General features: G+C 36.1%; 1 protein-coding gene across 2 annotated transcripts in view; it reads right to left on the bottom strand.

Annotated features, from left to right (window-relative positions):
• Positions 1-21,976, bottom strand: part of Man2a1 (mannosidase alpha class 2A member 1) — a 168,479-nt gene that overhangs the window by 123,166 nt on the left and 23,337 nt on the right. For both annotated transcript variants that reach the window (XM_042691919.1, XM_042691918.1), the window contains exons 2-4: positions 21,058-21,312; positions 17,743-17,887; positions 6,791-6,962 (exon numbers count right to left, since the gene is read on the bottom strand). In XM_042691919.1, coding sequence (XP_042547853.1) covers positions 6,791-6,962; positions 17,743-17,887; positions 21,058-21,312 — 572 coding nt within the window. The remainder of the gene's footprint in view (positions 1-6,790; positions 6,963-17,742; positions 17,888-21,057; positions 21,313-21,976) is intronic.

Raw genomic sequence — 21,976 nt, 5'->3', positions numbered from 1 at the left:
GGTGGCTCAGTGGTAGAGCGCTTGCCTTGCATGCATGAGGCCCTGGGTTCGATTCCTCAGCACAACATAAGCAAAAAGAAAAAAGCCGGAAGTGGTGCTGTAGAGTGCTAGCCTTGAGCTAAAGAGCTCAAGGCCCAGGCCCAGAGTTCAGGCCCCATGACCGTCCCCCCCCCCCCCCCCCCCCCCCGCCACGAAAAAAAGAAAGTATCATTGAAATAATTTAAAGCAGAGAACTAACATGATCAGACTCAGATACTAAGGCCTGATTGTGCTAGTGAAATTGAAAACACCCAAAAGTGGCAGAGCTAGAAAATAGCTAGATGCTATTGGCATGGATCTCGCTTCAGTTAACTAGACTTTTCATTTTATTAAGCTTATAGAGTAAAATACTACTGCTGCAGGAGAGAAGAATCTAAGCTGATGCTAGAATAGATTATGAAGATCATTTGAGTTATGTTTCTGTTAAGTTCCCACAATCAATTGGTATTCTTTAGGGACAATAAAAGCTTAGGTGAAGCGCTGCTGGAATTAGCAGGTTCTGCTTTGCAACAGCAAGCTTGCAATTTTAAGTACAGACATTTAATCCATAGCTCATCTTCAAAAAGGGAAAAACAAGCCATTACATAAGCATTAGACTAGTAGTCAAAAAAAAATTCTATTAGTAATGCCACTTAGTGTTCAAGCTAAGAATTTCAAATTATGGAAGAAAATCTAAGTATTGAGTTTCCCCCAAAATATATAGATGTTGCCTACGTTTAGGCAATAAACAACAGGGATGTTTTGTTCAAGTAAGGAAAGCAAATGCTATTATTCCACATAAATGTAATAAACCAATAAAGTGAATATTTATAGTTTTAAGAAAGAGCATTTTAGCAAATCTTAACCCAAAACAAAGTCCAATGTCCTTATGTGATTACAAGACAACTTTTTCTTCAAGAAAATGAAAAATATTTACCATTAAGCACCAGGTCTGTATTTCCCAATAAGAATATAAAGAAGCTCTCAAAAAGAGTCTGAGTAAGACAAAGAGTTGAATAGTACATTCTTATTTGCATTATGCTCACTCCCCTACAAAAAAATTAGCATTCTTTCTCAAATGAGTTGGATCATATGAAATTTCCATTTTTGTACATCAAAAAGTGGCCAACTCTTATGAATGTTATGTTTCAACATAAGTAAAAGTAGAAAAAATAATGGTAAAATAAAGTAAATAATAAAATAGTAAAAGAGAATGAAGAGAAAAAAACACTGTCCATATGCCTTAAAATTTGTAATGCTTCTGACAGAGGGCAGGTGAAAGTAAAAGAATTCAAATACTGAGTCACAGCTGCTTCATGTGGGAAAAAAAAAAAAAACAGTCAAGTCACAAAAGAAGACCATTCTGAGACATTCCAGCACCAGCCCAATTTGGAGAGCCAAAGACTGAGGCAAAGCCAAATCTTAGGAAAAAACCGTTAACACAATAGCCTTACTTTGGCAGTTCCTTTATCTATAGATCTTGCCTGCTACAGAAGGTAGCTCTCACAGTCAATAGGACAGAACCAAGCATGGCCTCACAGGACCAAACACAGAGGGCAGCAAACTCCCTTTCCAAGCCTGAACTTAGCAGTATATTCTGAAAATATTCTTTGTCACAGCTCAAATCTCCCACCTAGGATACCTGGCCACCCAGAAAGAAACTCAGAGAGTCTGCCCCAGGCTCAGTAGCTTCAGTTTTAAAAAAGACAAAACATTAATAAGCATCCTTTCTCCAGATCTTCTCCCAGCTCCAGCCTCTCCTCCCCCTACTGCCAGCCCAACCTAATTCCATTTATAATCTGGGCATATTCCTCAGCTGCTGGATCTCTGATGCTCAGGTACTCTTCCAGAATCTTACTGAACAAAGTAACTAAGAAGGCACACATCAGCTAGCTTTCTTATTTGCAAGCAATACATCTGATTCTGGAAAGAAAGCATACTGGGGAACATTCCTGGGCACAAAATAATTGAGCACAAGGTTTTAAGTCTAGTCTTAACAAAGGGCTAGGGGGGAAATGAAGTCACAAAGCAGAGTCTTCAGGGACCATATCAGAGGGTGGGAAGACTCATAAATGCAGGTGCTTTGAGAAAACCATCTTTACTTCCCTCCATGTCGCTTTCCTGCCTTCCATCTGTCAGCTCACACCTCTGGCTCTAAAGGTCCTAAATCCTGGGAATTAATGTGCTGATTAACTGAATGCAGATCACAGCTGACCTGAGGAAGAGCTGACTTCTCTGTGTGAGGGACCATTTCCCAAAGGAAATCAGGTGGGATAGAGGCTGAACTGCCAGTAAGAACACACACCATGGGAAATGACAGCATTTGGCTAGACACAGAAGGATTTTCTAAGCAAGTTACCCTTTGTTGGGGGTCAAATGCCAGGTGTGGATAAAGCTGTTCTTGCTCAAGGATGAATAAAGGGGGAAAATGCTTGGTCTTAGGGAAAATAAGATCTAGGAAAAAAAAAAAAACACAAAGCATTCAAAAGCCAGGAAAGCCTAGACTCAATACCACAGAGTACTGAAATCTTCCTTGAGAGGAAGCTTCCCAAAGGCAATAAATATACCTGGTTACTGAAATAAAAATGCAGATAGAAAAAATAGAAATGCCAGATAATGCAGTTTTAAAACAAATTAAATACAAGCAATATTCAATTAGAAGCCGGGTGCCAGTGGCTCATGCCTGTAATCCTAGCTACTCAGGAGGCTGAGATCTGAGGATCTCCGTTCAAAGCCAGCCCAGGCAGTAAAGTCTGTGAGATTCTTATCTCCATTAAACCACTCAGGAAACCAGAAGTGGTGCTGTGGCTCAAGTAGTAGAGCACTAGCCTTGAGCTGAAATGCTGAGGGACAGTGCCCAGGCCCAGAGTTCAAGTCCCACGACCAACCAAAAAAAAAAAAAAAAAACAATTAGGAAGTACAGAAAACATATGCTGTTGCAGTGTTTGAACTGAGAGATGGGAAACTATGAAAAGTTATAAATACCTAGATATAGAACTTGTTGAAAATTTAGAATTTCCTGAGTATTTTAAAAATTCTAAAAGCATCTAAGCAGAGGGTTAAAAAAGTTATCTTCAATGACGTTTTACATAAGCTTTTTAAAGATAGAACAGAAACATAAATTTTATAATTAGCTCTCCTACTAAAAGATGGAAACTTCCAAGCTGACATCAGCTCTAAAATTTACATTTAGGGTCCAAGGAAAATATTCTAAGTAGGAAGTAAAAGATGAGATAATAAAAGCCACAAATATTTCAAAATGTACCAGAAAGGTTACAAGAATAATTCAGTAGCCCTGAAGTTCTTGCTTAACAGATACAAAGCCTGGTTTTGATTTCCAGAGCTGCAAATAATAATAATAAAAATTAAAATGTGCCAGCCAAAAGGCATCTTACTGGTATTAATTTAATCTAAAATATAAAATAGGTAGTAACATTGTCCCTATTAAATAAATAAAGTGAGGCACAAAAAGTTACTTAAGTAACTTATCTAAAATTACACAGTAGGTGGGAGCTGACAGGATTTGAATCTAGGAAGCCTGCCTGCTGATCCTACACTATGCCCAACCCAACTGCCTAAGGTAGTTAGCTATCCTTAACGTAAGGCAGTATAGACCAGACAAATTCAAACAAATAATAGCAACAGAGGAACTATAATCACAGCAATGTTAGTCATTCAAAGAAGAAAAGACTGTCACTTATCAATGGTGAAAAAAACAATTAATAATGAAGCTAAATGAACAGAAATACCCATCAATCTTTGCCCCATAGTTAATATTCAGGAAGTGTTTGCCATTGAATGAATGATCTAAAGAACACATAGGTAAAAGAGAGAAACAAAAATAGAAGGAAGCTGGCAAGAGAACAGTAGCAAAAGTTATATATTATCAGTTATGCTTTTAATGTTTATTTTTAAAATGGCAATTTGTTCCACAGTGCTTCATTGCATTTAGGAACAAACTTTGTCCAGTTCATGTGCAATTTAGCCCTAAGAAAACTCTAGGTGTCAGCCAGGTGACTGATATCTAAGGATCAAAGTTTAAAGTCAGCTTGAGCAGAAAAGTCCCCATTAGACTCTTTATCTCCAATTAACCACTCAAAAACTGGAAATAGAGCTGTGCCTTAAAGTGGTAGAGCATCAGCCCTGAACAAAAGAACTCAGGGACAGTATTCAGGCCCTGAGTTCAAGTCCTATGACAAACCAAAAACAAAGAAAACAAAAAACAAAGAACAACAACAACAAAAAAAAAATCTAGGCGAAAGCAGACAGCTGTACTTGACTTTGCTAGAATACACATACCTGCACACTACAAACATCACAATGGTCCATCATTTGCTATCTATGCTCCTCACTCATGCATATTTGCCTCACAACTCTAGTTTCGGGAGATATTTGTTGCAGTTTCACATAGCTCACAATCAATACTTTTGACCCCACTTCCAGATCAAACCTCAACTTTTAAGGTAAACTGACATTTTTTTTTTTGTTGTTTCACCTACGCATTTCTTAATCAACATGTGAAACAATGGACTAGCACCTGTGTTAGTCTTCTGTTTTCATGTTGAGGGTGTTGTCATTAATGAAGCTGTTGAGCTGTGCATTAAAGCCATGTTGTTTTTCCATAAACACTATAGTCCTTCTGTACAATTCTGCACACAGTCAATTTTGGAAATGTGTATGTTGGGTGAACACATACCTAGCCATATATACATAAATGAAATTGTAATTATAAAAGACTAAGTAGGGTGCTGAGCACTGAGGGCTCACACCTGTAATCCTAGCTACTCAGGAAGCTGAAATCTGAGAATCATAGTTTCAAGCCAGCCTGAGCAAGAAAGTCCATGAGCCCCTTATCTCCAATTAACCAACAAAGCGCCAGAAGTGAAATGTGGCTCATGTGGTTCAGCACTAGTCTTGAGTACAAAAGCTCAGAGACAGTAGAGAGGTCCTAAGTTCAAGCCCCAAGACCAGCATTTCCCACCCTCCCAAAAAAGACTGAATTAGGGTAAATCCAACAAAATCTATATTCCACAAAATGTTGCTCTTCTAGCATTAGGAAATTCATCTGCACTAGTCACATGCTGGTCACATATCACGTCACAAATAAATAAATAAAAATCTAAAACCAAATCCAAAAAAAGAAATCTTTAAAAACCTTTAAAAAAAACCTAAAAAAAAAAATCTAAGCTAACACAGTGGCTCACAAATATAATTCTTCCTACTCAAGAAACAGATTGGGAGGATAACAGTTCCAGACAGCCTGGGAGGGAGAGAGGAGTTTTCAAGACCTCATCTCAATGGGAAAAGCTGTTCTCAGTTTATAGCAAGAAGTGTCAACAGGAGTTGCTTTCCTAATTTCAGCCACACTTTTCTCATTGTTGGCATAAAGAAAAGTCATGGATTTTTGGGGGTTAATTTTATAACCTGCTACTTTGCCAAAGTTTTGAATCAGCTTAAGTAATTTGGGAGTGACTAATACATTAAGTGCTATAAAAGTGATGCTGTGGGGCTGGGAAGGTGGCTCAGTGGTAGAGTGCTTGCCTTGCATGCATGAGGCCCTGGGTTCGATTCCTCAGCACCCCATAAGCAAAAAGAAAAAAAAAGCCAGAAGTGGCGCTGTGGCTGAAGTGGTAGAGTGCTAGCCTTGAGCTGAAGCGCTGAGGGGCAGTGCCCAGGCCCAGAGTTCAAGCCCCAAGACTGGACTCCCCCCCCCCCCAAAAAAAAGTGATGCTGTATAAATAATTCATGATAGCATAACTCATAATTTCTAAAATCAGGGATATTTTGTGATCAAAGAATCTCATATCATTCCATATTTTTAAAATTAATTTTGGGAGCCAGGCACCAGTGGCTCATGCCTACAATCATAGCTTCTTATGAGGCTGAAGTCTGAGGATCACAGTTCAAAGCCAGCTGGAGCAGGAAACTCTATGAACTCTTATTTCCAAGTAAACACCAAAAAGCGTAAAGAGGAGCTGTGGCTCAAGTGGCAGGATGCTAGCCTTGAGCAAAAAAGCTAAGGGACAGTTCCCAGGCCCTGAGTTTAAGACCCAGTATTGTCACAAAGAAAATTATAAAAATTTCAAGGCTAGAAAAAAACTGAATGATTAAAAAATAAAACTGGAGGTTAAAAAGGACAAGTGGCAGATTAAGAAAGACCTTTCTAACTGGCAGCAAAAGCAATATGACCAAAAAAATTAATCATTTTGAGCACATGAAAATTTTAGGACTGCATATGAAAAATAATTATAACTAATAATTACAACTTCAGGAAAAATACAACTCTATAAATGAAAAAGAAAAGTACAATCAAGCAATCACAAAAACTTGATACATATGAGAAAATATGAAACACTGTAAGCAATCACAAAGCAAATGAAAATACTTTAGCCATAAAATTGGCCACGGTTTTCAAACATTGTACTGTTAACTACTGTCAGAGAAACTGGTGCATTTCTACATGGAAGTCTGCAAAACATACAAAACAACCTCTCCAGGAGAGCACTTTTAACGTAGGCTTTAAAAAAAGAAAAAAGAAAAAAACCTTTAAAATACTAAGCCCCCTTTTGACCTCATAATTCCATTTTATGATAAAGTTGATATAGAAGACTTCAATAGGAAAGTTTGTGATTCATTTTTTGCAGAGATGAACCAAATATCAATGAAAACAGGATGCTAAAAGAAATAAATTTCAGATATAACTTTCTAAAATTAATGCACTCTAAAATCAACTTTAATATTACCAAATTTCAAAAAAAGTTTTAAAACAAACCTTTTAACAGCTTCCTTCTTCGGAATATCTATAATATCCCACCATTTTGAAAGATAAGAGATTTCAGACCACATAAATTTCCTGCTTGAATCTTCTTTCAGCTTTAGGACCATGTTATTAAAAATATACTGAGTCTTGTCTCTAAAGTAGTCATTGAAAGTCTTCAACCAACCTAAATCAAGACACAAATACACCACAAAGGTCTGATTCATACAGCCAATTTCAACTCAATCACATTCTATTCTATTACCTTTGAACACACATAGATCCTTCATTAATATAAAGATGTATTTAAATTTTTAACACATACTTTCAATTAAAGAAATCCTATTTTTGTTGCTATGAGAGACCATAAAAAAAAAAACACTGAAATGAGGAAAAAAACCTGAAACCTTCACAAAAACTCAGATAGAAATGATAACAATAGAAAAGATGAACAAAGGACAAAAAGTAGTTGTTTAGATCTAAAAATTAATTCAATTATTTATCTCCAGTTTAAGGACATTTTCAGCCTTTGTGCAAACAAATCAGTACTAGTCTCATGAGATAAAAACTATATTCTCTCATATTACACGTAAAACTTTCCTTCACCCAATAAATTGACAAGGAAAAAAAATCACAAGTATAAATTAACCCAAAGCAGCTGAGCAGCCATAACTGTAGCACTGATAAGAATACTGAGAAATAAAATTTTGCCAAAAAAATAAGTTCTTGCTCTCGAAGGCTGTTTATTACTCATTTATTTTAATTTTTATTTTATTATTAAGGTGATGTACAGGGGGGTTATAGTTACATAAGTCAGATAATAAGTACATCTCTTGTCAACCTCTTAACCAAGCAACAAGTATTTACACACTTGTGTATGATTTTTTTTTTAAAGAGAACTTTAGGCATTGACTATTTGGATCTCTTATATTTTCCTATTTCTCAAATATACTGAATATGTTTCCTAAAGACATTAAGAATTCAACTACAGGAAAGTTTTTTTTAACAAGACTCACAGACCCAAACTCAGTGCCATCAGACTACTAAACTGGCAACAGCAAAAACATAAGGGCCATCAACTTCACCTACTGATAGTAGATGATTGGAGCCTATGAATTGTCATCTATGAATTTTTCCAAGGCCAGTTTCACTTCCAGGCTTAGCTACTGGCTCAATTGCTTCCAAAATTCCTACTGATACATAAGAAGCCCAAGTAACTGATTATGGTTAACTTTCAGTGTATACTGTATTTGTACTGAAAAATAAAGAAATAAGAAATAACCTGCTAATGCAGAAGGACAGTACAACTGTCTGGATAGTACACATAGGTCCATTTGGAAAGGGCACTGCAGCTGTAACCGTATTTATTCCCCTTTCTTTAACTTATTCATTTGGTATTATTTCTGAAAATTATTTACAATATATCAAGTATGACACTATGACCCAAATAAGAATATAATGAAAAATATTCTTTACAGGACTTTCTCAATAGGAAATAATTTTAGATCTATTATCAAAGAAAAGTCTCACCGACCTGCTTAATCACAAAGTTTGGACCTGTAGAAACACCCAAATATACCTGATGAAACCATTTTACAAATAATCCCATCTTGCTTCACAAAGCACTCACCTGGAACTCTGCCCAGAGCACTGAATCAGGCTCCACCATTGGAGTCACAGAGATAGGCAAAGCAAATCACTGACCTTTAAACAGGAACACCCTAACTCCTTGGTGTTCGTGCCAGTACCCTTAAGATTAGCATCAAGTGCTCAGAACTGAGCCCAGAGATAATTCAGCACCTTAAATACTACCTGCTAACATCATCATTCTTCAATTTACCTATTCCCATTTGCATAATTAAAAAATTGTATTAAACACTGTATAAAACTGTACAAAAAATTTAAAGATATTTCTAACATTTAATTTCTAAAAGTTCCTAACTAAAATATTTAAACAAGTTGTTCCACATCTTAAACATATTGATTGCTCAAAATATCAGTTTGCATAGAATTCAATCTTTGCCCTTATTATATGCATCAATTATAAGATATGTTAAGTCCTGACTCCTACACATTAGCATGGGATTCTACTTGGAGACAAAGTGTTTAAAGCATCTTAGCATGTGATTCTACTTGGAGATAAAGTATCTAAAGAAGTAATTAAGGTAAAATGAAGTTATGAAGCACTCTTATAAGAAGAGATGAGGACACACACACACACACACACACACACACACACACACACACACACACACACGCCCATGCCAACACAAAGGAAAAGATGGCCACACATAAGCCAAGAAAAGATGCCCTCAACTGAAACCATTCCTGCTGACCACTTGGTCCTGGATTTCTGGGCTCTAGAACTGTGAGAGAAGAAAATCTGGTTGTTTAAACCACCACTCTGTCTATGCCACTTCGTTACAGCAGCTCTAACATATTAATCCAGACTTAGAACAAGCTAGTGATATTACCACCCAACAAAAATGTCAAGATGGAAACAAATCATAAACTGCCACAAGAATATTTAATATCCTATTTATACATATTATATTAAACAGAACTCAAATGTACATAAGCAAATGCATGTATGCACCATGCTCTAGTTATGTATGTTCAATGCAGATCATAGAGATACCTAAAAAGCTCCATTAGAATTATCATCTTCAAGGTATTATATACACCTTTTAACTGAATTCAAACAAAGGTCCAAACTACTAATAACTTGACTATGAACAAAAGAACTATGAACAGTGCAATGGCTCAACAATCAACAGAAAAACTCAACTGACCTAGCATGAAAGGCAACTTTAGAAGGACTAGTCTATATGAAGATTAATAAGTTAGAGGTTTTTTTTTTTTTTAAAAATAACGATTTTCAACAGCCATCATTTGTTATGAGCTAAGTTCATTTCAAAGAGTTTATCATGAGAGTTTTCATACAGGAATCACAGTGACTGATTAATCCATTTTGCCTTCAACACTTAATTTGCCCTTCAACAATCATGCAGAAAATATGTCAAAGATATTTATATGAGCCAAATATACAAGCTCAGAGATGTCAACTTAAAAGCCTTCCATAAAACTCATCCATAATACATACTAATACCACTACAATATAGCACAATTAATGAAGAATGAACTGAAAGATAGCCTCTTGCAGCTTTCAATATTGAGTAATATAACAGTAAATTAGCTTTTATTGCTCTTATACAATAGAGTAATCAAGTATTCCCTTTTACATGGAATTGGTTCTTTCTTTCTCTAAATTACTCTAAAAACTACAATTGTAAATTAACATGAGACCAATCAGAAAGACAGTATTTTATGAAAAGTTGTATGGAATGAATTTTGCAACATAAAAGTATATTCCTACCTCTAGATTTAATAATCTGAGAACACTGAGTTACAAGATGATTTACTTAAGTAGTCAATTCACAGCTTCCCTCACCCCCACTCCCCCCCCATACTCTGGGAAACTGAACCAGAGCTGGAACAGCATTAAGAATACCTTTCAATGAACTGTCACAACACTGTCATCTATAAAAGACCAAGTAGCTATCTTAAATAAATAGGGAAATATCTTAGGACAGTGTGTGAATAATCAGAAGTTCCACAACAAAGATATAAATCCAAATTCAAAACAACTTTATTATTTTCTTAAACTAATTTCTAAAGTAAAAAAAAACTAATGTACTTGGAAACTCTAATACTTATTTGCAATGTTCATGAAGAATTAATTATCTAGTGATTACTCATTGACAAATTGTGATTAAATTGTTAAATTTATTTTTTGTACTACTGATAATAACTTGGAAGTCTGAGGAGATCTTACCCTCTAAAAGAGACAGTCACTTTTATGTAGATCACAGACAAATATAGTGTCCTGAGCATCTACTCAAGTGGCACTTGACCTTGGATGCTCTACTCCAAAGGAGCATTCTCCTTCCACTATTCCTAGGGCCATACACCTTTCTACAGGACAAATCCCCAGGGTCACAACTTTTCTACTCAAAGTCTTCCCTGCCTCTTTTGAATCTCGAAATCGGAGTCTACACAACCCTGAGCTGGTCTCCAGTTTACCAGTACCTACCTTTTAAGGAGACATTCAACCCAGTATGTGGTGCTCCCCCTCACCTGAAGAGTGTCCAAAAGGCTACATCATGGAGATGCAGGCAGAACACTATGGTGTCCGCAACAAAGAGCCCCCTGGTGTAGGACAAGGCAAGGCCTTGGAGGAAAAGGGGATTGACTCTTCCTTCCCTTATACTATACCACATTGCATAAGACACTAGAGCCTAAGATTTCCAACCCACTCTTGGTCTTCTAGACAACAGAGCTATTCCTATTTCTCCAGAAAGGAGAAAAAAATCTTTTTCAGTTTTCTTCTTATTATATATCTAGCATTGTGTATTGTGTATCTAGTATTTATAACTTTTAAACATTTAGACACAAGGTATGTGGGCTCTGTGTCCTTTTGCATCAGATCCTGCAAATTTTAGAAGTAGGCCTGGACATATGCTACATCCCAAACTTGAAATCAGCCAATTCTCAGGAATCTGGCAACTTTGCAAACCTACATGACGAAGATTTCAGTATGTCCTTCATAGATGAATGAAATCTGTGGACAGAAGGACTGAAAAACAAAGCCGGTGGATTTAAAAGATGCTTAAAATTATTCACTGTCTATATTTTAAGGCTAACCTAATGGTCTTTCCCTGGTGTCTTCAGTATTGGGGTTTGAACTCAGAAGCCTCACACTTGCTCAGTTTGCTTGCTCGCTGCTGCCTCTGCTACCACTGGAGCCATACCTCTAGGCCCACTTTTCGCTAGTAATGAGAGACAAGGTTTTGCAGACTTTTCTGACTGGGGATTGTGAATTGAACCATGATCCTCCAAGGTCTCGGTTTCCTAAGTAGTTAGGACACCAGTATCTGGCTTTATATAGTATCTTTACATTGCTGCAATATTTATATTTTAAAATGCTCCATCAGTCCCAAAATGATTTAAAACACTCATCTCAAAGAATGAACTCTCCCTAAAAGAGCATTGTGACATTGTTAGGGCCAAAGCTGCTGCAATAGTATTTTTTTAACTCAAAAGTTTAGTTTGCATGAACTCACTGAAAAGCATAAAAAATTCTGAGTGAGGGGCTGGGAAGGTGGCTCAGTGGTAGACTGCTTGCCTTGCATGCCTGAAGCCCTAAGTTTGATTCCTCAGCACCACATAAGCAGAAAAAGCCAGAAGTGGAGCTATGGCTCAAGGGGTAGAGCACTAGCCTTGACCTGAAGAGCTGTGGGACAGCGCCCAGGACCAGAGTTCAGGCCCCATGACTGACAAAAAAAAGAAAAAAAATTCTGAGTGAAAAATATTTACTTTCAGATAAGTAAAATGTCAGTAATAAACATTTAAAATATGCAATTTAAGCTTTGAATTATTTATATTTCAATGTGATATTAACTGAATTTTAAAATGAAAATGAGGTTTACAATCTTTATTTTACTAATTAAGTTATTCTCTATCAACAAATGATGAACATGTGCTTACATCTTTTTTAACCCTTTCATATTTGACATCAACATCCAATCTTACAATTAAAGGGCAACCTATAATTAAGGTATGTGTGTATGTGTGCTTGTGTTTGTGTGTGTGTGTGTGTTACTGTTGGTATTGATAATACTATTACTATTACTATTGATGATTAATTTTCATCACAACATTTATATTACAAGTTACGCTTATTTTTCTCCACCCAGTATGCTGTGAAAGTCTTAACAGTCTCGTTTACTCATTTAGAAACACAGTTTTAATAAGGACAAAGTAATAAAGCAAAGCAAGATGAAAACAGAGACTACATTGAAAAATATGTATATCCAAAATGTTGCGGGAATAAAGAATCAGTGATTCTTTATCTAGAATAATAAAAGAGTCTTGGGCCAGTCATCAACTAGATGGAGAGAAGAGCAAAAGGAAGACATAAAACCATGAAAGTTTGTGTAAATTCCAGGATGTAGCAACCTGATGTGGTATAGGTACACTGCTGTGAACATACACAGTGAACATATGGAAGAAATAACAGTAAAAAATAGAAGTCAGGGACAGATATTAAAAAATCTTCTAAGCAGGGGCTGGGAAGGTGGCTCAGTGGTAGAGTGCTTGCCTTGCATGCATAAGGCCCTGAGTTCGATTCCTCAGCACCACATAAGCAAAAAGAAAAAAGCCAGAAGTGGCACTGTGGCTCAAGCGGTAGAACGCTAGCCTTGAGCTGAAGAGCTGAGGGACAGCGCCCAGGCCCAGAGTTCAGGCCCCACGACCGGACGCACCCCCTCCCCAAAAAAAAAATCTTCTAAGCATTCTTGTTTCCTACAGAAAATCTAGGAGGAAGTAAGTTCTGGTTTTTTAATCTGATTACTAAAGAATCTGTACTTAAGAATATAAACAGTAGGCTACAAAGGTAAAAAGCAACAGAGTACCAAAAAAATGAGTCTGCTGCAATACTGTGGAAAACTGGTTATGACCTGCAGTGGAAACAGAAGAAATCAGAAAGAAGAAATCAACCAGGAAAAATGAAGACAACTTAGGAGCTTATCAAGATTTCTAAGAGAAGATAAGGAGAGTCATACATAAGGCTGGTACTTTCAAATACCTACAAGTTTTGGGAATAGTATAAACCTGCTAGTTCCACAAAATGCTCCTGAACTCAGGTTTCCAACATAAGCTAACCTCTCTTTCCAACTGACTCACTGTCATCTAATACTTTTCTAAGCATATCAGCTTCACTTCCATTAAGTTGCTTGTGATATGTCACCTTTTAACTTCTCATAAAAGGCCCTTAGTGGAAAGGTGATCACACAAGACAAGAGCCTATTTGGACAGCAGGGTTTGGTTCACTCTGCAGCTGTGTGTCTAATTGTGACTCCATAATACACTGCTTAGAAAAGTGTCCTTTAAAAAGACCCATATACTTTGACATCTGACAAATGCAAATTTGAGATAAGCTTCCAAAATAATTTTGAAATCTGTGCTATTTCCTTTCCTATCTATGAGCATCTAATATTGAATGAGGGACAAGTCTTCCCCAAACATTATGTAGTTCCTTGAAATTATGGGGTTGAAAGCATGAGTAATATGAGATCGATAATGCTAAAGTAAATGATAAATAACAATACTTGAAATACTTTCCTGTGGTTTCAGAAGTGTTACTTTCCAAGAGCAATATTATAAGAATGGTATATATAGGATGCTGAGTTAAATGTGAATTTCAAAGTAACAACCAACATGTCCCACGTGATACCTAAAACGACTTATTCATAGACTACAAAACCTATTTATTCTTGACTAGAATTTCAAGTTTAACCATGTATTCTGTATATTTATTTGCTAAGTTTGAATATCCTATGAACTTTATCTGAAGTCCAGATAAATAAACTGAGTTGTCTCATGCCTATAAAGCAAGAGGAAATAGAATCATTGGAAACGAATAAAGTATCTAGAGATTCTCTGTGGTACATGAAAGAACATAGATTTTTAGAATCAAATAAATGTGAAATTCAGTTCATCAGTCTCTGAGAATTCATCATTGACTCGCTTTCCACAAATTACTGTATCCTTAGCTCCAGAGTTTTACTGTTCAAGGTGAAAGGGAAAGCAGGGGAGAGAAGGGAGGAGTAGGCAGTATAATAGATGGGGTAAACATGATCAAAGTACATGCATGTAGGGAAATGTCATGGTGAAACCAAATTACTATGTACAATTTAATATGAGCCAGTAAAAACAAATTTGCTTTAAGTCATCACCGGCTACTCCCTTGGTGTGGGACTGGAAAAGTCATTTCTTCTACTCACCATTTCCCAAAATGGTTATCAAAGCCAAACAACCTGCTTTATCTGCATAGAGCACTCACCGCACTGTGAGTATTCACACAAAACTGTCCCAGTGACCTTCATATAGACTTGTTTCTCTGGCTTTCATCTCTATAGACATTCACCAACCACAGCTAACATAACTACTTTCAAATTCTGACTGAATCCAACAATATTTGAACAGATATGTTTAAAAATATTATCACACTGTGATTTCCTCATGTTCCCACTCTTTTTTTGTGAAATCTTTTAGAACAAGGATTCATAAATTCATTGCAAATTAGCTTTTAATCATAGATGCACAGAGCTATTTTCTCATCTTGTAAGATGCTGAAAAATCTCAATTATCATTGAGTCAAAAAATAAATAAAATCTTCAAAAACAAAACTACAAATGTACAAAAGAAAATTATTTTCCAGTCTGACGTAGGGGAACAACTCTTCCTACTATTTTAGAGTCATACACATGGGGGATTATTTTCTAATGTTCATTTTACAAATTGCTTAACTAACAATATGGTGTTCAACTTTCTACTCAGTATACCTTATCTTTCCGTGACACACTGTGATTTCTTTGAAGGAAAATTAACTAAATATTTCAGCAGTTTAGCTAGTGGGAAGCAAAGAATTAAGATCATAGATACAAAGGTCCTATAATTGTATTTTAATCAGCTTATTAAATACAACAGGAACATGTATCAATTAACTAACATTTAATTTTATGATCTCTGAATCAAAACTTTCCAAAAGCATAGCAATAAAAGTTATCAACATTTACCTAACAATTTCTGTACAATTTTTGTTTTAACTCATGAAAACCACTGAAATATTGTATGACAATTGTGACATGTCCTCATAGACTGGAAAATGGAATTAGGTCTTTTATTAAGAGACAAACCTATTCTGAAATTTGCCTTTTCTGCAGAACACAACCATCAACACCAAAAGAAAAAATGCTTACAGAAAAGCACAGTAAAAAATTCTTTGTGAGATGACTAAATACAGAAATCTTAGAATTTTATTTCAAATATTTCTCTCCTCAACAGACATAAATCCACTGATGAAACAAACTACTACTGAACTAAAGAGTGTTACAAATTGTATATGCAGAAAAACCAAACATCTCTGCAGATTTCATCTAGAAAGTAAATTGTCTAATTGCAGATTCATTTGGGAGTATTCGATGAAGATTTCCCATTATAGTCACATTTTAACTTGTAATATAAGTGTACATACTTTTCTTTTTTTTCTTCTGTTAACAGGACAATTTTTCATGATCGAAATGATTCATTTTTTTCACAGAGTAATTTATCAATATTCTACTTTCACTAAGAAACAGTGAAGACTAACTAGAAATATAAGCAAGTTGTTTTCGCTAGCATTTTGCTTCATAACAAAAACTGCTTTAGTTTTAAAAAAGGTCTGATTCTGGCCATTATTTTTAACTCAAGTGGAAAAGGGCCTGAGGGTTAGGGTCATTAACATCTTTTACTAAGACAAAAAGATGCAACTGTGGTTGCTAGGATACCAACAGACAGATTCATTTATTGCAGTCAGAAAGAGTTATTAAGGATGCCTTGACACAAACAACATACTAACTGTAAAAAGAACCATAATGTAAATGACCAGAAATCTAAAAAGTAACAGCAATCAATTCCTGCCTTCAAAGAGCTTAATAGTTTAATATTATGTATTGTAAGTACAATGTACTTTGAAAATAAAGTGGAACTTGTTTTTGTTTTAAGAAATAGAAATAGGTAGATAAAATAGGTAGACATCAGAAAGAAAGGAAATGTGTCAAGTACAATGAATGATTCAAGTTTGTAATCCCAGCTGCCTGAGAGGAAGAAATTGGAAGGACCATGGTTTGAGGGTAGCCCAGGAAAAAGGTTAGTGAAACAACATCTCACTAACCTAGCCAGCTAAGCTTGTACCAGTAATCCCAGTTCTTCACTAGGGATAGGTAGGACTCAAGTCTCATTCCAGTCTAGGCAAAAATAGAAGATCCTTTCTGAAAAATAAACTAAAGCATACTTGCATAGCAAGTATGAGCCTGAGTCCAAGCTCCAGTACTTCCAATTAAAAAAAAAAAATCATGAAGTTAACTAAAACTCAAGTATTAAGAGTTAAAGATGTGAGTTATATAATAATAGAAATAGAAATAATCTAATAAACTAGTGGGGAAAATGTAAATAGAAGATAAACACACATTTGGTGTCAAGAAGAAAATCTCCACAGTACCATAAATCATAGTTCTCTGAAAGCAATGATAAATTTGAGACATTGACAAAGTAGCCAATAGAAGCATGATAAAGTCATTCAAGAAAAGTCTTGGGAACTACTTCCCCACCTCCTCCCCCAAACTTAAACTCACAGGCCTTCACATTGAGTGGTACACAGTTACTAAACAGGTACACACCTAATTATATGCTCATTTTCATGATAGCCATTTCTCCTTACCATGAAAGAAAAGATTTTTCTGGCATTACTAAATAAAGCCACTAAAGGAAATAATACTTATGTTAACAGTAGCATCTACTCTTATGCTAGGCATAGTTCCTTCCCAATTAGCCCTGTGATGAAGATACTGCTACCCTGATTCTATCAAAGACAAAACTTGGTCTCATAGAGACATAGTAATGAGTCTAAATTCACCTCACACTGCAGACAAGTAGGATCCATATTCATATTGGTGCTTGCCTGATCAGCATCAACAAACACCAAGTTTCTTCCACCACCTCCTAGATGTTTCTCCTTGGAAAGATTCAAATGTCCAGGAACTATCAGAAATATTAAATGCTTGTCACTGCTTCATACTACATAAATACTACCTTCACATGGCACACAAATTGGTAAAATGAGAACACCAAAACAGAATTACATAAAAAGAACAAATCAGTAATAGAAGTTAGAAAATAATGTCTCATGGCAAGTGAGGTAGGCTGTCTCCGATGCCAATTATAGGACTCTGGCCCTACAGAAGCTGATGACATCTATGGCTGAGGGAGTGGCTCATCGGTATGGCACTCGCCTAGAAAACACCAAGCCCTGAGTTCAAACCCCAGTAAGCTGATGACCTCAAACTTTCATGAAGTACAGAATTTACCTGGGTCATTATGAGAATGAGGCACCACAAAGACTTGAAGGGGCTCAGTGTCCCATTCATCAGCTTCATACTTAATGTCAAATCCTTGCTTCCACACGCCCCCATCTGGATTATCAAAGGGAATTAGGCTGTAAACATCCATCATCTAAAAATATGAAAGAAAAAAATTTGAATTTAAATGTATGTATATATATATAAAACTTTTTCATATAAACATCAATTAAAAATATTAAGGCTCAAAATAGTTCATCATCAAATGCTTGAAATGCTGGTTGTGCTAGCAAAATAGGTTTCTAAAACTTCCTCCCCATTTGGTTCTTAAATACGATGTTGCTTAATTCCTTCTTTCCCTGCTTTATGTCCAATACACTTCATAGAATTCTGTAGGAATAGAAAAGATGTTTATGAAATTTGATTTTCATCAAGTATAATTTTCCAATACGGTACTAAAACTGTGTTTTTATTGTGAAAATACTGTACAGAGGGGTTACAATTACATGGGCAAGATAATGAAAAACTGTGTTTTTATTATATGTGAGTTGTCTCCATTTTACAATCAATCTAATTTATACATTCAAAACTAATACCTGAATGAAAATGAATCTGTACTTACTGTTCTACCTCATATATATAGACCCTTTTTCATCCTATTTACTCCTTTTTTATTTTATAAGAACAATTATAACAAGGTCAACCAGCTATAATCATTTGAAAAGGCAAGACATTTTTGAAACTGAGATTTAACGTTTTTATTAATATATATTTTTATTTTACTGTACAGAGGGGTTACAGTTACATGAGTAAGGTAATGAGTACACTTACTATTGAACATTGTTACCCCCTCCTTTGTTTTTCCCCTACCATCCCCTCTCCCACCTGCCCAACTCCTCCCCCTACCCTGGCCCAGAAAGTTGTAAACTTCATTTTCAACATAGTGTCTTAAGACGTACATCTCATTGTTAGAATGGGTCAACCTGTATCCTTGTTTCAGCATTTTGTTATTTCCCTTCCCCTCACCAAATTAGAAAAATGTATACAAGATGCAGGGAACCAGAATCAAATACAGTGAAAACAGGGGTTATACCATGGGAAAGCACATACAAAAGAACCCAAAAAAAAAATCACACAGTCATTAAAAACAACAGCGACAAAGAAAAAAGCCTCTTGTGTCCCTATCTTGTGGTTCATTTCGCTTAACATCATCTTATCTGGTCATATGTACATACCTTTTGACCTTTTCTGCTTGTCTGGTAAGATTATCCTAGACATATACTAGTTATTGCAAATAAGGGAAACTATAGGACCTATATTTCTTTGAGTCTGGCTGAAAGAGAGACTTCTCTGAAAAGGAAATGAGATTTAACTTTTAAGTATCCAAATGTCTCCCAAAACTGAGTGTGGTGGTGAGTACCTTTGGTTTCAGCATATAGGAGCTGGAAACCAGTCAGGGCAAGATAGAAAGATCTTGTTTCAAAAAAAAAAAAAAATGTTTTCCAGCTTTCCAATGCAGTATTCCTTGTAGATAATAATCTACTTGCACACAAAGAAATTACTCCCTCAAAACATAAAACTTATTCTTCATATTCTCTGATGCCAAATATGAAAAAGAAAAAAACTACTGTTTATAGTATTTCCATTATCCAAATTAATTAGGCTATAACCATTACAGAAAAAAATACATATGTAAGAGATCACACTTATCACTAGACAATAACATATCACTGGCTAAGGAATGATGCCTTTAAGAACTATCTGGGCAGGGCTGGGAAGGTGGCTCAGTGGTAGAGCACTTGCCTTGCATGCCTGAAGCCCTGGGTTCCATTCCTCAGCACCACATAAGCAAAAAGAAAAAAGCCGGAAGTGGCGCTGTGGCTCAAGTGGTAGAGCGCTAGCCTTGAGCTGAAGAGCTGAGGGACAGTACCCAGGCCCAGAGTACAGGCCCCATCACTGGACCCCCCCAAAAAAGAACTATCTGGGCAGGAGGAGGCATTAGCATGCAGACTCTATATTCCTCCAGATTCTTACTTGGGCTCTGTGGCTATCCCAGAGCCCTCATGCCTGGCTCCACTGCAGGCATGGTGACTTTGTAAATCCTGTCTATCCAACCCACATTCAAACAAATACCTAAAGGTTGGCTATTCACTTAGGATGGTTGACAAGGGTAGGTACTTAATATAGTCAGTAAAAACACAAATGAGGCCAAGCTTCACAGAAGCCATAATCCCTGCAAAGCTCAGCCTCTGATATGCTCTGAATCCAGCAACCCATCAGCTGATGATGTTGTAGGTGCAAAACCTGGTCCTAGGTTCTGGGTTGACCTGGGAGTCCTGGCCTAAAAACCAGGTTCTAGATCCCCAGGAGTTAAAAGTACCTTCTCTAAAGCCAAGCTTAAGGTCAACTAATTCTGTTCAATTTTAAAATATTCACACTGTAAGATCATCCAGAGAGTTCCAGTTTCTGGTCCAAGGCACAGGGTTAAACATAGTCCTCTGCTTATTTGCAGAGCAGGGGTGGATATGAGTTTAAGAAAGACCAAGTCTTTTCTGGCCCTGGCTTCCAACTTCATTACCTTCTAGAAGGTCCAGGTAAAATGTTATACAAACCAAATATGTTAATTTTCTAGTAAGATGAAACAGATGAGATTGATTTTAATGTTGTATTTTATTTAACCTATCCTATTATTAACTCAATATGTAATCAAGGCACAAGTGAGCTGAGATACTTTCCATACTAAGCCTAAATCAGTCTGTTTTTTGTGTTATACTTTTAGAGTACATCTCAAATCAAATTTGCCACATATATTGCAGGTGCCTGGAAGCCACGTGCAGATGGTGGCTTCCATACTGGAGATCACTTCTCCAGAATAGTTCTCTCCCCATACAATGTATCCTGCAAAAACACCTAACTCTACATTGTAAGGTAAAATACAGTAAAAGCAGGACTTTTCTTCTATAGAAAAAAAGGACAAAAGGAAGAAATGAGGGGGGGAGGAGAAAGGAAGGAAAGAAGGGAGAGAGAGAGAGAAGAATTGGTAAAAAAAATCTCTGGCAAACTTAAACTTGCAAAGATTGTCAACCATTATAGAAATTAAGAACAAAATGGCACAAAAAATGATTGCATTCACAAGAAAACTGAAACACCAAAGTATGGAATTTTATCACATCAACAAAAATGAAAAATAATGATGTGACTAAATTACTTCACAGAAAGAGCAAATGGAATCTAGAATTTAAACAACTTATCACCAACAGAAACCTGATCAAATCTGAAAATAAAATAATAAAAACACCCCGTGATTATTAATGTCCACAGTACCTGTACATCAGGGTGATGACTTCCTTTTTGCGAAGCAAAGAGACAATCATTAGGGTCGACCTTAAAAAATAACTGTGATGAGGTGAGACGTGAACCAGCACCATGGCTGAAATTGCCTTGTGAACTTTTGGGACCATCCTCCACAGATTCACTCAAATTGATGACTGAATCTCTAATATTTGAAATGATCTCATTATTCTCAGCTAGCAAACGTTCCAAATGGTCTATTTTTTCTTGCAACATCGAAAGCTGGCCCTGTAATAAAAAGAAAAAGGCAGCTATGAAACACTACTATAGCTTTGCTAAGACATACTGTGTTTTTTTTCCCCCTTAATTATGTGGCTGCACGAGAGGGCAGCCATTCACCCTTCCCTTTTCACTTTTATAAGTGGATCACAGAAAACATGAACAGCTGGCAAGATGGAAATACCAATTTATAGCACAAAATCTTCTCCATAGCTCCAATTTTTGTTTGATGATATTTCAAAATGTGAAAGAGAACACCCAAAATCCTTGGGTGCGTATTTCCTACTCACTTTTCTGTCCCATTAAGTTCTAACACACCACTGGGTCCCTGGAATCATTAACTATAACAAATAGCCTGTTACATTTTAGGTATGGAATTTTTAATTCATTTTAGATATGGAATTTTTAATTCAAGTCTACCTGATTTAACTTAATTCACAAGGGACAAAAATATGGACCTGACAAGATCATTCCATCTCAACCTGTTAACAGTAATGGAGAAACCTAAATAAGAAATATCATCTAGAGAAAAAACAATTCATCAACTCTTAAATAATCATAAACATAAACATCTCCCAAGCAGCCATTCCATAAGCCATTCATATTTTTTATTAGACTTTGTGACTTTCAGAGTTCCATAGTTGATTCTCACATTAAGAGGTCTGCCATACAT

This window comes from Dipodomys spectabilis, unplaced genomic scaffold, assembly GCF_019054845.1.
Source record: "Dipodomys spectabilis isolate Male_0828 unplaced genomic scaffold, ASM1905484v1 ptg000147l, whole genome shotgun sequence".
Taxonomy (NCBI): domain Eukaryota; kingdom Metazoa; phylum Chordata; class Mammalia; order Rodentia; family Heteromyidae; genus Dipodomys; species Dipodomys spectabilis.
This window is presented reverse-complemented; position numbering and strand designations above follow the sequence as displayed.